The sequence below is a fragment of the Balearica regulorum genome, chromosome 9 (genome assembly GCF_011004875.1).
Source record: "Balearica regulorum gibbericeps isolate bBalReg1 chromosome 9, bBalReg1.pri, whole genome shotgun sequence".
Taxonomy (NCBI): domain Eukaryota; kingdom Metazoa; phylum Chordata; class Aves; order Gruiformes; family Gruidae; genus Balearica; species Balearica regulorum.
The window spans coordinates 2,506,158-2,523,545 of record NC_046192.1 but is presented as its reverse complement, the minus strand read 5'-3'; the positions used below and the strand labels follow the sequence as shown (position 1 = coordinate 2,523,545).

General features: G+C 38.1%; 1 protein-coding gene across 7 annotated transcripts in view; it reads left to right on the top strand.

The window, feature by feature from the left end:
* The window catches only part of ARMC8 (armadillo repeat containing 8), a 73,595-nt gene that overhangs the window by 22,568 nt on the left and 33,639 nt on the right, over positions 1-17,388 (top strand). For all 7 annotated transcript variants that reach the window (XR_012836702.1, XM_075760774.1, XM_075760778.1 and 4 more), the window contains 2 exons: positions 10,988-11,130; positions 11,231-11,328. Coding sequence is in view for 6 of the 7 variants with exons in the window: in XM_075760774.1 (XP_075616889.1) it covers positions 10,988-11,130; positions 11,231-11,328 (241 nt within the window). In the remaining variant the exon portion in view is untranslated. The remainder of the gene's footprint in view (positions 1-10,987; positions 11,131-11,230; positions 11,329-17,388) is intronic.

The window sequence follows — 17,388 nt, the reverse complement described above, 5'->3', positions numbered from 1 at the left end:
TAATAAAATGAGAAGATATCTCCATTAACTGGAAGATTTTGTTACATCCCAAAGTCTGTCAGCAAAGGAAAAGGATTTTATATGGGCTAGTGTCTACATTAAACACAAGAAAAGTATCTGTAAAGAAGATTTTGTGTGCAGTATTGGCTGGCAAATACTGGCAAAAATAAAACTGATGTACTGATAAATAAGTAGAGGAATTAACATATCTGTGATAGTGTTTGAAATGTTTGAGTGTGTGTTCCTTTTGTTTAGAGATTTAAAAAGAAAACTTTGGCAGGATGGTTTTGCGTAGCTCACCAGTATTCTGATCAATTCTCTGTTTGAGTGCATGGTATTACAAATTTGTAGCTGACCCGTGTTGTTGATAGTTAATCCTGCATAGAACTTAGCAGAAGAGCACGCCTACATATTGAATAATACTAGGATGCTGACTGTTGTGAGAGCAGTTACAGGACTGCAGGGTGAAAAACCACCCTGTTGCTTTCAAATTTTCTTGGAGTTACTCAGATAAATGTCAGATAAAGTTCTTAGCTAAACAATTCATTTACTGTTTAAGTAGAGAAGCGACTAACTCCTTATGTTTGGATATTTAGGAATTAAGAGGCTTGTGCATGTAGCAAGTATGACTTTAGTTTAACACCAAGAAAGTATGTCTGTTAGTTTGTGCCCTGGGAAGCTTGGCCTCATGGCTAGAACATTGAGCAACCTGCTCTAGCTGATCCCTCTTTGAGCAGCAGGTTGGACTAGATGACCTCCAGGGGTCCCTTCCAACATCATCTATTCTGTGATTCTGCAATCTGATTTAATGAAGAACTGCCTCTATATGTCTAGTTTTTCCTTGGGGTTATTCTTGAATTCAGGCACTCACTCTAGAAATTCTTTAATTAATGTCTTTTTATAATGGTACTCCTGAAGGACTGGCCATACTTGACAGAACCATCTCCTGTACAGACAGGATGTATTAGCACTTGCCTGAGTACTCAGCTCCAAATCCATCATTACCTAGTATAAGGAAACACTCCCTTATGAGTAAGGGTATGGTTTCATTGAAAGACTTAATTTATAACTTTATGTGCTGAAATTAATCATGAAAGTTGTATTTGTGCAAATACAGGTTGTGCTTCACGCGCATGGTCGTGCCAGTCTCCAATTACTGGCTGGTTAGGGTTAGATATAGCAGTATTGAACCCAGTGCTATCCCAAAATGGTTTTAGGCAGAGATTCTCTAACCCACCTTTGGAGGTATGCACTGACCCATGAATCTGATACTGAATTTTGGTAAGGAAGGAACAGCACGGTAAGGGATTAGGAGTTAACTTGCATAGATCTGACATGACTTTTTCTTCTTTGTACCTGGGGCACTAAAGCTGTTGAACCATTTCAGAGAACAAACTTAGCCGTCAGTTTTCATCACAGTCTAAGGCTGGGTTACTAGACAGATGTGATTTGGTTTAGGAATGACAGCAGATAATTTTTTGAATGTTTTCTAGTTTCTAATCTTAAGGTAGCCATCAAAAAAAGAGTTCTCTTTCTGGAAACGTTCTGTTATTGTGAAGTGGAAAGGGCCAATGAATAGTGGAAACTGGTATGAGAAATATTTAACCTCTATGTGGTTTTTTTTCCTCTATAATCTGAGTGACTGATGGTAAATGATGTCTGCTGTTGACTGTTTTTTTATCTGTTGTTTATTTTCTCAGTTTCTTGGTTAAATAATTTAAAAAAGGTAAAAAATCCTTAGTAACTGGGGATTGTTCTTCTTGATAAAGGATGAAAATATTTCAGAGTTGCCAATTTTGATGAATCATATGAACCCAGGATTTGATACAGTAATAAAAATAAGAACTGCACCTTTGGGGGATTTCTAGATTCACCACACACTTTCCTATGAGGAAAAGGGAGCAGCCAGTTAATTTCATGAAATGCAAGAGGGAAAAGAAACCTCAGCGTGGAGGATCTATGCTTTTTATGGGAGATGGCAACTCCTTCCCGTCTAACTTGTCCATGCAACACCATTTGTTAGAGAGAATAAAACCCCGAACCATTCTTAAGCATGAGGGGATGCAGCATGCTTGCAGTGACTCCTGTAGACATGTGAACAAAGATTTCTAGTTTGAGATCTAGACTCTAGAAATGTTAATGAAGTAGCATATGAAGCTGACAATATTATTATTTTTTGTGTTTTGGATGATAAGCTGGACTTTGATAGGCCAGATAACCTGTATTAATATGTGTGGTAGGATCTTTGTTTCTAAAAGGAATGAACAGTGTTCAGAAGTAAAGCTGGGAGGAACAACAAAAAAAAAGGCATAAATAATTTGAGCTCCAAAAAATCCATGCCAATTTTAAGTATCGGATTTTTTTTTCCTAGATTTTAAATACTTATCAATGAAGGAATCAGTGTCTTTTATGGAGTAGTGAAATTGCATTTTACAGAAGGCTGGGAATCTGTTAAGTTTCACTTGGTCAGATATTCTGGGGAACAAAAACGTTTTAAAACCAGATACTAATATTTCCCAAGAAGAGTTGGTTTGATTGGTCTAACAAAGCCATAGGTTGTCATTATATGAATTGTTTTGGCACAAGATGTCTCTTAACTGCAGAAGAAAGTGTGTTGTGTATCTCTTCTCTAGAAGAGAGACCTACTGTGCTTAGTGATGCACAACAATCATCTTTTATAAAGTAGTTTTTGGCAAGATCGTGTCCAAAGCCAGAAAATACTAGGATCTACTCAAGTTCGGATCTCAGTTTGCCTTCCCGTGTTGGTACCTGTTCAACGTGGTCTGTTTCAGTGGGAAACCATTTGGATACACAGCAGAAACATGAGATGGAGTTGGAGGGTTTTTTTGCATGTTGGGGTTTCTTTCTTAGAGAAGGGTTGCTGAATATGAAATGTGCTAGCGCCTTGTTGTCCTGGTGCCGCCTTCCGTTTTAAACATAATCTGATCAAGTGATGACTTAGGTTCAAACAGGCCTTCAAACTTCATGCCTGTGTTTTGAGCTTTTTTCTTTATTTTTACTTGGCACCTTTCTTCTCTGAAATTAGTATTTCTGGAGTAATCTTGTCGCGAATCCCTCAGTGCTCAGTAGCAACTTTCTTGTCTTCCTTTGTCTGAAAACTTTAGTTGTGCTGCTTTTGTGTTTTGCATCTGCTTTTTCTGTCACCTTGGGATTAATGAACATGCCTTTGGTGGCTCTGACCCAGGCAGTGCAAGTGAAAAGCCAAGTTGATTTAACAGGTCTCCTCTTCTGACAGCGGGTTATGTCACAGAACTACCCCTCTATGCTTCTGATCATACTACCACTTCTTGTGTTGATGTTTGTGTGATGGCACAGAAAACTGCTTCAGCTCAATAATTACAGAAAAACTAACTTTCACAAAAAAGCAAGTATTGTTCTGTTGAGTTTAAAAAAAAAAATGGACAGATGAGCACAGACATAGAGAGCAAGGCTGCCCCATAGTAATAGAGAAATGTATGTGCATCTGCACTTTGCAAGACTGAAAGGCTGCTGGTGGTCACAATGTGATGAATCTCCACCAATGGAAGTATGGAAAAACAAGGCGGTAACTTCAAATGATGTAGTGATTGATGATCCTGCCTTGGAGCGAGGTCAGTGACTAGAGGATCTGTCAAGATTCCTTATGGCTCTGGTTCTGTGATCCTCAGTTCCCACCTAATTGACCTGCTGCCCTGCAGAAGTCGTAAGGTGTTCGGGTCAGCTTGTACTGCATGAGCACTGCTGGTGGTGTTAGTAAGAAGTCTACTAGTTATCAATTATGCACGTCTTTTAAAACATTCATCATCTCCAACATGTTTTCAGCTTGCTTTCCAGAACTGAGGCAGTACATTTGGGGACCATATTACCAGGTCTGTCATGTACATTAATGAGGTGTTTTGTCCAAGCTTCTTGGACATCCTTCCGAGGACGAGGTGCAGTTGTTTACTGATGCCTTGTTCTGTTCTTGGCTGTGCTTTGCATTGGGATTTTCTGTGCCATGTATTCCGTAGGGTAGGTATTTTTAAAGGCTTCCCTTGCTCTGGAGAGGTGAAAGAGGTGGAGAACAGAGGCCCTAATAGGCCTCGTTTGGTTGTCCTTGGTTTTTTTTCTTGAAAGCAAGTCAGGAGTCAGGACCTCTTTACATAATTATATGTCTCTCTATGAGGAGAGACATATAACTGGAACAAGGTATTCTTCTAACCCAGCTATGAAGTATACGTGAGTCAAGGGAAATATTTGCAGTCAGCAGAATTGGGTTAGAGCTGTTTTTCTTTAAAAGCTGTGCAGCCCTCTGTCTCTGAAGTGCCTTTTCTATTGGCACAAAGGAAGCTGTTAATATAAGCTGTATTTCTAATGACACCTTTTAAATTGTGTGTTTTTATTATAATTTTAAGTTGCAGGTTTAAAAACATCATGTAAAAGGTAGCTTTATGATATCTGCTCCTAAGGAGCTGTAAGAGTCAAATATGTAAAAAAAGTATTCAAAAATGTATTCTTGACATCCTCTTTCATGTGCAGATACTGAATGTTGGGTGGTGATGTCAGATGGGGTGGGAATATAGCATAGCCATTTTGTATACAGTGGAGAATTTTAAAATGCAGGTGAATGGGAAGTCAAAACGTAGCTTAATTTTTGTTTTAAGGTTGCTTAGCACTCTCAGACAAAAACCTTTTAAAATTGATTTGTCTAAATGAAGAGTAGCTTTTCAGATAGTGGCCACAGGCTGTGTGATTCACTGATGTTTGAACAGGGAAAAAATATTTCCACACAGGAATTTCTGGAAGACTTGGAATAAAGTTTGCATGTTGGTGGTTTATAGAGGTAAATGGAACGAACAGTTTGACAAGGAACTTAGTCATAAGACTTGAGCAAAGTGGTAGTAAGATGGTTGAAGCAAGACTGGATGAAGATGTTGCTTTATCTAATGCCTATTAACACATTTCTTGTAGGACAAAAAGTTTGTATCATCTTAAAAATAGTCTTACTTTGATGAAGGCAACTTACCTAGTCCTATAAAATATTTGACCCTGTGTCAGACTTTAAAATATTACTAAACTGAATCAGTGTAATTCACTGTGTAAGTTAAAAATCTTTGAGTATTGTTAGTGTAAATTTACTTCTGTCAGTCTTCAGGGGTTGTGTGTTGATCCCACATAGTCTAGTATAAATGGCTGCAAAGAAAGGATGTATTTATTTTTTGCTAGATGGCTTATGGAGTGGTGATGGGGGAAAAATGGAATAAATTTAGCTCATGCAGACTGCAGATTTGACAGTGCTAATGCACTTAGATGTGAGCTTTCTTTTTCTAGTGACAATAAGGAGAGGCCATACTGTAGCAACTTCAGTATCCTTTGAGTTACTCTAAAAGTGTGTGCATGTGAACAACTTTAGAGAACTGGTAGCACTCCCTTACTCGAGTAAGGGACTAGGAAGAGGGTTAGCGTGTTATATGCTGGATTAAAGTATTCCTGTTATAAAGGTGAATCAGACTGCACTAGCTCAATGTAGCAAGAGTTATTTTCAAACTAAACTGGTCATTAAAGAGCAAGGTGAGGAAAAACTTGATCATAGTCCTTATTTACTCTTAGATGAAAAATGTTGTGTTTCTTTTTTAGTTCCAACCTCTTACAGCTCAGTAGATACTATAATGTCCCAACGTTGGTTTTAGTAAACGAACAAAAATCAGATTGGATGCAAGTTGTGATGTATATAGAACAAATCATAGAATATTAATGTAAGCGAAGATGTCTAAACGTTAGAATAAATGACTAGAGCTGTAAGCTGAGACTCTTTGTTCCTGAAGGAAAAGCTTTTTTTGCAGCTTGCTTCCGTAATGCTTTCAGCAGTATAATACTGTAGGAGTAGAAGGGTGTTTTTCTCTATAATTCACATGTCAGGGGAGTGTTTGTGTTACTGTCTCCTTTACAGACATTTAAGTAGTTGGAACATATTCAATAGTATAGTTCAAAGCTGAGTCCTACAGTCACACTTCTCGACTTGTTTTTTTTTTTTAAAAAAACCTGACAGGTACTATTTACTTTGTATGAAGTTTTTCAGAAGCGGTTATCTTTACTTTCTAGGATTTTTTTTTTAGCTTGGTAGTACAGATAGCCCATGCCCCTTGGATCTAACTTTTGGAGATTTTTGAATTGACTTGTTGCTTCCAGAAATGAGACCATGACATCTCAGTTTAGGATACATTTCTTTGGCTAACAGTCATAAAAATAGCTCATATTTTTGAGTCTTTGTGTGTAAGAATCCATAATTATTTAATTTGTCGCTTCGGATATTTTACAGAAATTATTCTGTGTACTTGTAAAACGATGGTTAGTTCTTGCTTTGGAAAATTTTGTGGCCAGTGATTGCTTCCTGTTATGCTGTTTGAAAAGTAATGCTTAAAATGCATTGAAAAGAGCAGTTTTTAAAAACAAATTGTATATTGTCCTATCTTGTTTGATCTATTCTCGTACTTCAGTTCACAGTTTGGGATTGATGCTCACTGGGACTTCCTATGTGTTCAGAGGTCAACCTCTACACATGCATTAATGTTTTATTCAATGTTCTGTAAGCCGACAGTAAATAATAGGCCTCAGTAGTACCTTCATCTGTGTATTTATCACATATGTTTCCATGTTAGTTTTCAGGCCTTCTTGCAATCGACTGAAAGACAAGCACCTTCCAAAGGTAGAATAAGAAATCACAACCTTCCAGCAAATAGTGCATTCATCTGGTTTTGCGAGAGGACTAATGATAAATATTCAGATAATCATGATTGAATTAAAGCTCTTATTTATTCACATAGTTTGATAAAAGGTATCTTAAGATTCACGGTACTATAACTCAAACTGTTACCCTGAGCTTTTTTTCCACTTGCCTGCTTATGAGGCTTGATGAGTGCTGAAAATGTGCTTTTACTAACAGCTGAGTTTTATCTCCTTCCAAGGTATTTTAAGAACTTTAGAGATTGTTGTGACAACTTATAAGTGGGATGGAATGTCATAGAGTAAATTTCTGTTAAACTTAGGTAACTGTGAGGTCTGTGTTCAGACTGAATTGATGTCTAAATCATGAAAGTGTGTATTACAGTGCACAGCTCTGCACCGTACCCATCTCGATAGTCTTTGAAAGAAGGGAAAATCTGAACCATTTATCTTCCTTGCTAAGCCACTGTAGTTACCATTTGTTCAGCTGCTACTTTCCTTGAGAGTTTTCTACTTTATCTAGAATATTGGGTGGTTTTCCTAGATGAATCCCTATCAGTTGTTCAAAGTACGTCGTGCCTCCAGCTAATCTTATTTTTGGTTTCTAGGCGTAGTTGTTGATGGAGTTCATTGAAGCATCTCTCCGGATGGATTTACTACCTGCCTCATTCAGATATGGATACCGTTACTGACATCTGAAAAAGAGGCTTTAATCAGTTAATTGCTCTTAGAAGCATAGGGACAAATGGAAGAAATAGTATTCTATATAAACATTAGAGGGAAATATCTTAGGGAAGCCTTCTAGAACATCAAAAAAGTCCAAATACTGTGTTTTAAACTACTTAGCGTCAAACCGTGGATTAATGTTCATGAAGCTGCTGTTGCAAGATCTTTCCATTAGCTTTATTTCATTTCCTGTCTCGTTACAATGAGCTTTACTGTGGGATCACAGGCTGAAGAGTGAATCAACAGGAACATTAACACCTTTTTGCTGTTTTAGAGTATCTGTTCTGGGCTTTTGGTTTCTCCTGAAGCTCTCAGGCTCTGCAAAAGTGAGTTATGGCGGCTCTAGCAGAGTCTTGTTCCAATATTTCTGCAGGTTTGGTAGAAGTCAAATGGCTGGCTGATAGGAATAAGGCCAGAGATAAGGGATCCAAGTTAAGCAGGGACATTGTGTTCTTAAAACATGTGGACTATGAACAAGTACCTTAATTTTTTTTAGATTTCCCAAATCCAAATTATGACCTTCCCTTTTATCCCTGCATGTGCCTGCCATTTTTCTACCTCTTTATCCTTTTAATATTAATACATAGGAGGAATGCATCACAAACATCTTTGCTGAATTTGTCTATGCTTGACTCTGGAAATAACAAACCAGTCCAGGATCTATGTTAGTGTGCTATCTCTGTGTCTCCTGCGGCAATAGAAGGATGTGGTCTTTGTCCTTAATGTTTAACAGTAGTTTATTAATGCACAATTTCATCTTTATCAGGTCTATGGGTTCTCCTCACTTGAAACTTTTTGTAATTTTATAGTTTGCCATTTAGCTACTTAATGTTCAATTTTACTTGGTGCTAGTTCTCTCTTTTTAAAGAAAGAAACAGAAAATGCTGTAATAGGATGTCTAGCTCTGGAAAACCTAATCTGAAACACAACCGTATTTTAAAGGTCTAGAAAAGGATGTTATTATTTCAAAAACTTACTATATGTAAAATCTGAACTTAATTTTTTATCTTCACTAATTATAAAGCTTAGTTAGGAATTTCTATGTTAAACACATAGAAAAACTATGGATTATAGTCTCAACGTGTTTCATTTTCACTCTTTAACATAGCTATAACATCTGTTCCAAGTGCAGAGTGTTAATGTGAAAGAAAATAGCAGTTCTTTTCTTTGGAAGAGAAGCACCTTCAGAATTTAGGGTTCTTTTGGATTTTGTAAAAATTCCTTTTTTTTTTTTTTAAAGTTGTTTAGGACATGACTGAACATTTCTGGATACGAGGAAAAGATTATTTATCGCAGTATTTAATAATCAGAGAAGGTGTGATCTGTACAGGGAAGATCCATCTCAGAGCAGGTTTTCAGGACTTTGTAGTGAAAATGGAAGGGAATATTTTTGTATTTCTAAATCAACATCTAGCTTATTAAAAACTATTAAAAAAAAAAGAAAAAGTGTTGCTGACATTGTTTAGTTAGTAATTAGATCCATACTTACCAAGACTTACATCAGAGGAGTCTCCTGGTATTCCCCAGACAGTTCCATGTCTGAAAAGCTTGCTGAATGGCTTTCTAAGCTTGTTAGAAAATAATCAGTTGAAAGGATTGGTTTAGTCTTGATTCTTGGTTTGAGGGGTTTTTTTCCCTTGGTTGGCAGGGGGGCTTGGCGGTCTTAAATCATCCAAGAATAGGTATTTTTCGGTAATGGTACTCCTTCAGATAATTATGAAATGAAGCCTAGCATATACCCAAGTTAGTAGTGGTCGGTAACAGTGTGTAAGTAAAGCCTTTCTCACAGCAAGGGGACAGATGCTACTGGCCAGTTCTCTTTGCCCCAGCACTCTGAAACGTATTTCCCAGCTTATTCCCTAAAAACTAGCCATGTGGGTAGTCTGGGCCAACGTGCCTCAGGAAGAGTGACCATTAGCTGGTCACTGTACGATATGAGAAGGATTATACAAGTTAAAGGATAATATGTGAGCAATACCAAATTGATGTAAATTAGTCAGGAATAGGTTTATACAAGGAATTAGAAAAGGTTTCTAAACATCAGGAATAATTTGCCCTTCAGATAAAACAGATAAACAGGAGGGCAAAGAACCTGGCTGCCTTTGCTAAGGTTGTGGAATGAATGGTTTAAAGAAAACAGCAATGATTTGGTTTCAAATGTAAGGCATTCTAAGAAGTAATTTCTGCCTTATGTAAGTGGAAAACATTTGGAGTGTGTGTTAAAGGTACTCTTCTGTCTACTGTCTGTTGTGGGGCTGCTTGCACTTCCCTTAGTGGCCTTTTTCAGTCCTATGTACCTAAATTGCATTTAGCTACTGTGTTTCTGGGTTTTGTTTGGTTCCCCCCCGCCCCCCCTTGCCTTTGATTTAGGAACTCAGCTTTTGGGGCATTTTGTTCAGGGATCTGTTTACCTGAGTAACTATTTCTGTCCCCGTCAGCAGTGGGGTACATTTTAACTTCACGCTCCTTTTTGTGCCTAGAGAAGGCTTCAGTATATTGCCTGGCTTTAGGAGAGACCTTTTCTAACTAGACAGAGTGTTACTTAATTGACAATATTTCTATCTTAGCTCACTGAATCTAGAAAAATGACTGTGTATGTTACATATACAGAGAGAATTCTATCTCAATGTCCAAGTCATTTTACCTGTTGTAGTTTTGCTCAGATCCATATGCAATATGGGAGCCCTTAGTTAAATGGTTTTCATCTTTGAGATTCACATGGTTTATAAACTTAAGTGATAATCTGTGCGGATGCGAGGTAGGAATCTGGTTGCTGTCTGGGCTCTTTGCGTGATTCAGATTTAGACTGAAAGTGTTTGGTGACCTCTGCTGTGATTCAGGTGCTACTGGTGTAATCTAAAATATGTTCAAAGGGGTTCCCTTTGAACATATTTTGATCTTGATACTGTATAAAGAATTCAAAATGATTGAGAGACAAGGTACGCTTTTGGCAAAATGTCTTTTAGGCTTGAAGTGATCCTGTTTAGCTACGATTCAGCTGCCTTCCTGCATATGAAACTTTTCTGGGCTTTCTTCATGTTCATATATGATCATTTCTCAGTGTTCAAAACTCAGATGGCTCTCAGCCCCCATGCTTGTGCTTGATGATGGAATTATTTTACAACAGTGACTCAGAAGAAATCACTGCCAAAGATAACAACCATCATGATAGTGATAGTCATGTCCCTAGGTGTTAGGGAGATGCATGAGGTTCCCTTTCCCATTGACGTCAAACTGCAGACTCGTTTCCTTTAATTGAAATTTGGGATCTTCTGGTATCCTGAAAGACCTCATTCCGGATATTAGTACTGTGGCACTACAGTTTTAGAAAAAAGTGGTATCCTTCTATCATGACAGCAAGTAAAACCTGCGCAGGAACACACAGTGTAAAAAGGTTCTTATGAATAAAGTATTCATCTTACTCTTTTGTTCTGTCTTCATCTTTCTGTTAAGGACTTCATCTTCTTTACCTAGCAGGATACAGATATTTTTTTTTTAAAACTACACTGAAAAGTTCTCTTCCATCTGAATTTTCCTCTAAAAATAATTCTATTTCCAGGTTGCTGTATTTACTTCAGCAAGAAACCTCCAGCACAGAACTGAGAACAGAATGTGCGGTAGTCCTCGGAAGCCTTGCAATGGGTACAGAGAATAATGTCAAATCCCTACTAGACTGCCATATTATCCCAGCCTTATTGCAAGGTACTTTTTCCTTAATGGATCTTTGTTAGTAAATATTCCTAAAGTAGGCAAATAAGCAAAGATAATGAAACTGAATAGTAGATTTTGTCTATATTTATAGGATTACTGTCGCCAGATTTGAAGTTTATTGAAGCTTGCCTGCGATGTCTCCGTACCATTTTCATCAGCCCTGTAACTCCAGAGGAACTACTATATACAGTAAGTTGTAAGCAGATTATTATGTCCTTTTAAAACCTGTAGAGTTGGTGGGAGTGAAAGGTCTTGTCTGCAGTAGTAATGAGGATGTGTTTGACCCAACAGTGTTAGCATTTCTGACCTACATTTAAGACATCTGGCTCACCTAACTTTTATAGCAATATTTGATATGAGATGGTTGACAAGGTAGCACACTGATAAAGAAAAACCCTAAAATTTTCAGGCTTGCTTGCAGTCTTCAGAAATAAAAACTGTCTCTAAATGGTATTTACAGCTATACTGGCAAACTTTGGTTTCTGAAACTTAAAGTTTTATCTGACACTGTCCTCCCACTCCAGATGTGAGGGTGCTTGCTTAACTTTCGCACTTCACGTGGAAGACATTCACCTCCAAAATTCCTCTGCTTTTAGTTAATATACGTGTGGTTTACATTTAACTGACAGGAGGATAGAATATGTCCCCTCTACCACTGCTATAATCTTGAGTTCAGCTTGGAGCATGGGAGCAATAAGGCTATTGGTGCTGACCTTGTTGAGGTGACTGGGCAGAACCATTGAAGCGGAGCCCCGTCGAAAGGTAGTGCTGCCTCTTGGCAGTGTAGGCACAAAAGGCCTTGCCCAAAGTCAGTGGCTGTCTTTTGGAAGGAAGGGAAAGAAGGATTTGCACTCTTCCGTCTTCCTTTGTCTCAGTGTAAGAGATGAAGAAGGCTGTGGCTTGAAAACTGTTCTATAGAAGCAATCTCTTTCTCCTAGGAAGAGGGTAGCAGTCTTGCACCAGTCTTGATGGAGGTCACTGAGCAGATCCAGCTTCTGAGTGTAATTGGCAGTCCACAATGCCAAGCATCTCACCACTCAAAGGGGTGACTGTTGCTTGCTGAGGAATACTTGATACTTGCAGAGAAGGACACAGCTGGCCTTTGATTTCATACTTTCTCTATGGTTCGGGGGTCTCTGTTGTGACCAGAAACTATTTCTGTGTGTTACTAGTCCTCAACAGACTTTCTTCATGATTTTTTTTTGTCTAGTTGTTATGCAGTGCTGTCATGTCTGGTTTTTTCTCTGTTGTTCTTCTAATGCTTCCTTACATTTACATAGCTATTGCCACTCTAGAACGAAAACTTGTTTTCCATGAACTCAGTTTTACCGTATGCCTATTCTGAATTTCATCTTCCAATTAGTCCATCTCATGAAGTCTTTCTGCAGCTTTTCACAGCTTACCCTTGTATTTAGTGTGTGTAGGTAATCAGCCAGCTTTGTCCTCCACTGTTCACTACCTTTTTGTTCCCAATTGATTTTTGATTGTTCAGCAAGGAAACCCTCAATGCAGATGGTATGTGTGGCCACTGAAGGCATGTCTCCTGAGTGATCTGAGAATTTCCTCTTTGTGTCTCCCTTCCTTCCTTTGCCTCCACTTCATGATCCCAGGTTTCCCCAAGCTGGCGTCTAAGAGTTCATAATTACAGGGGCATCTGCTTCCTGCTCTCAACATTCAAAGCCGAGGCTCCATTAACAATCCATACCTCTTCCTGGGGAGGAGCGCTCAATAGAGACTGCTAATTGCTCCCTATTTGTAAGAGAGGTTTGATATCTTGAAGGGAGACAAAGTGGAAGAGTATGAGCAGAATTGTGAAAGAACCAGTATTGGCATAAATTACCACTAACATTGTGGGTGAAATATGCTTAAGATACTGGACTTTCTATTTCATCCTTTGATTTGTTGCACAACAGTGACATCAGAACTCAGCCACCCCCGTTCCTTATTCAGGCAAACATGATGTCCCTTAATTAACCATAGCTACAGGAAAGGATCATCTGGTGAGGATGCCCTTGTTCTTTAGGTTCAACTGTGTAATACCCATTTATCCAATCTCCCATTCCAGTTGGGTGCCTGAAAGTTAAATATTTTATGACTGCTTAAGGTTATATTTCTGCAAATCAGCTGCTTTTTTGCTTCTCTTGTGGGAATACCCGAACCTGTGTTTTGAAAAGTAACGAATGCAGATCCTTCAAAAAGAAGAGACAATATTCTTACCTCTTGGTATAGCCACAACCCCACTGCTGCAATCTGTTTCACAAGGCAGCAGTTGAGAAGTTGTTTTTGCAATTAAAGAAGTAATTATGGATGTCATCAACAGTTTATGGCAGACACTGCTTTTCTGACATTGAGAATAACAGGAAGAACTTAAAGTTCTTGTTTAGCCACCCTGCTCCCTCTTTGTTTCTGATCACAACAGCTCCAGGGAGACTGTCATCATTCCAGATAGCTTCAGATCTTGACTGAATGAAAGGGCTTATTCAGCAGCCTCTCCAGTTCTGCCTTTAACAGGTCCTATTTGGAAACGTCAGAGACTAAGTTTGTCAATGGCTTTTTCATTCTTGTCCAGCAATTCTGGAGAAGACTTCTGAAAAGTTGGTTCCCGAGTTGTATCTAAGATAGCAACTTTTCCCAGAATTTCTTTTCTGTCAAACCTTGGCCAAGACTATTCCCAAGACAACATGATATGGCTCAGCTCAATGTCTCCAAGGATGTTACAGTCATTCTAGAGGTTTCAGGACACCTCTCCCTTAAGATCCGGGATACACAAGTGCTTTAAAGATAGCTATTTAAAGGGCCTTGAAAATATTTCTTTTTGTTTGTAATAGGTTTGAAAGGGAATAAACATGAAATCTCATTTAAAAAACAGAAACAAAACCAACCAAAAAAGTAATGCCTTACTCCATTCCTTCTGTTTGTGACCTCCGAGCCCATGCAGCAAGGCTAAATGTTCTCTAATCTGAACTGTTTCCTAAAATTGAGAATTGTAAAATGATGAATTCTAGCTTAGAGAGCTTGAATTTAAGTTATTTGGTTGAATGTAAGAATTTCAGTTTTCTGATTTGGAAAAAAGAATAATAATCATCTATTACAAAGAAATGCTTTAAGAATAGATGTCACATTTTGTTGTAATGTATTGGGATGCAAGCAGGTAAATGCAACTCTGTTAATTCTCTTTCTGAATTCTCTAATTCTGTTTGGATGGACAGTAGTTTTGTTACAGGTCATGTGATGCATAGATATTTGTCACGAGTTGCCAGGAACTAGTCTTTGTTAGCAGACACTTTAAGGGATTTGTATATCTCATAGTTTTAACTGCAAATTATGAATGTAGACTCAATGTTGTTTACTAGGGTTGCTGGAAAGATCCTTTGTTACTTAATATGAAAAGAAAAAAGGAATTATATAGCCTCATTGTCACATAATTACTATTTGCATTTATTTGGAAGTCACTAATGTCTACATCTTTTTACTCTTTCTAGATTCTTTTCTGATAAATATACCAAAATTATGATAGAATTTGGATATATTTTAGCAGAATCAAGGGGCAAAATTAACATGATTTTGTCACAAGTATTTAAGGAAGCACTCTTGCAACTTTTCAAGAGATTTTAACCTTTCCATACCCCAACATTTCTGATTTGATGGAACAAAATGAGAAATTGTATAAAAGATATCTCTAAAGAATCGCTTCTCAAAAGTATCCTTTTATAGTCCAGAATAACTAATAACACAGTTCTTTATTGGTAGAATTTCAGGGCACCCTTACTCTTGTTGATTGCAAGGATTCTTTAACCCTCGTATCATATATATATACATCATCATTGCTGGGGTCACAGTGACACTAAAAGTGCCCTGTCAGTGTTTGGTATCAGAACAGCCCGGTCTCATAAATGCTAAATTAAAATGCCTTTTGTCATCCAAAGTGAAAACCTTCCTATCCCAGGAACTTAACCTTGGGCCATGATGCCACACTGGTCAGTAAAATGTTATCTTATGCAAATTGCTGTATGTCATTCTATTCCCATTTCTATAACTCTATAGTAGAGCTTCCAAACTGTTAGAGGCTCAATTTCTGTCTACTTATGTCTTTATCAAAACTCTCCAATCTATCAAACTGCAGCCAAAAATACTCGTGTGATCAAGCCTGTTGAAGTTTTAGGTGAAACTGAACTATTGCGTGGTGATGTCACTGGCTAGGATGTGAAATAAAAGTTTGTTAGTTCCTTCCCTGATGTTAGATACAGGTAGAGAGATGTTATGCATTCACCTGTGCTGAATAAGAGAGTTTAACTGCATATTTTATTCAAAGATGAAAGCAATAGATTTGTATTCATAGTTTGGTAGATAAAACCAAGGATATGGGAGGATATGTTCTGGTGGAATCTGTGAAAGATAGCATCAGAAATCTTCTGTGCTTCCCTAGCTTCAGGTTGATTTCCAGTGACTCCTGATACAAGGCTTGCCGCCTTGCACTTTTTATAGATTTCAAGTGCTTTCTTTGTTAATGAAGAATAATCTAAATGTTATTCTTGTGATTTTCATAAGCAGTTCACCAGTTCAAGTTTAAAAATAGACCCGAGATGCAAAACCTTTCTACCAGCTTGAGGGAAGGAGAGAAAGTCCTATAGCCTTTTGTAGGACCATTTCTGAGTTGGCAGCATTATTCAGTATCCAGATGTGCATTGGTCATCTGGTGGTGGTGAGGTCATGAGTGCAAGTTGTATTCATTGCCTGACAGCAATGCAGATCTGTACTTGCCAGTATCTCTCTGCTGCACAGAGCAGTCCATAAGAATTACCCGATTGATGCGAGGGCCAAATCTGGCAGCAAGCTAGTCACCAGCAAATTAGTTGCTACTCTTCTGGCTTTCTTTTTCTCCCTAAGAACCTGTATGGATATTGACATCTATAAATTCTTATCTAGAATTTCCTGGTTAGCTGAGAGAAAAACAAATTTAAGGTATGACAAAATACAGTTATTGAGCAATGTATACTAGTGGGTGTTTGTAAATTAGAACCCCACCTATTTGGGGGAAGACACCAAAGCAGGACAAATGTGTTTTCTGTTTGCAGACAGCCTCAAAGTTTGTAATGTTTTATGGTTTTCTAGATCACGTAGATAGAAAAACATATGTTGCTAACATTAGGGAACACTGTGTCTATGCTTCTTTAATAGCAGCAGTTTGAATCGGTTTTAGTTCCTGGGGATCTCCTCTGGCTAAGGATTACTGAGCTGGTGCAGATTTTTCCACTCTGCTCACTCTACGTATATTTCTTTAGTTGTGAATTCTCATAACTCTTATCTTTGGCAAGAGCAATATCTCAATGAATTTAATTAGAGTTTAGCTTTTAGACCAGCATTTACATCCTTCTAGTTGCAATTTTTGAAATAAGCCAGATTACCTAGTCAGTGATTTCCCTGCAGGAGATTTCAGGTCTTGTATCCTACATTTTGAAGCTCCTTTTTTCATTAGCTTTACTGCCTCTAATTCATGAGGTGTGTCTCTTTTTTTTTTTTTTTTTTTCCTCTTCCCCCTACCCTCCTGACTTCTTGGTTGTTTTCTCTGAGGTGCATTTTATTGCTGATAAGCCTCTTAGCATGTATGTATGTATGTTGTGTTGAACATTAATGTGGGTTGATAGCTTCAGCTGCCTGACATTTACAGAAAATGACAAGAATCTGTTTTAATGGGTCAAATGTGTTAAACCACAAAGGAATCCTGGGTATGTTGTCAGTTTGTTTTGCTTAACTCAAAGGAGACACTTCAGAAGTTTTGGGGACCTGCTATGACTTTGTAAGAACAAGGTTGGCTTGTTAGCTGTTTCTGTTTGGTTTCTCATGGAAATTTGCTGCTCTGCTTGGCACATGCCCAAAACCCAATACCCACTTAGTTTACACACCACTGCAGGATTACCTCTGTCGGGGACAGTCAAGAACCACTTCATTATGGTTATGACCATGAGTGCTCTTACAACATATTTGTGGATTTAATGTCCACTATTGCAACCAAACCAGTTCCTTGCAGGCCTTTAGGTTCTGAAGTTGCAAAGAAATAGTCGTGTTTGTATATATGTAAAGGCAGAAGGTCAGATGGAGCTACTGTCGACCAGACGGTAAGAATACTGCTTAGAATAGTTTGTCCCTTGCTTTTCCTATGCACATAAGCATGCAGTAAGCATGGATATATGGCTGGTGTACCTGGTAGAACTCCAGCCCCTAGTAAGTAACTTTCTATAGGATGCTGAA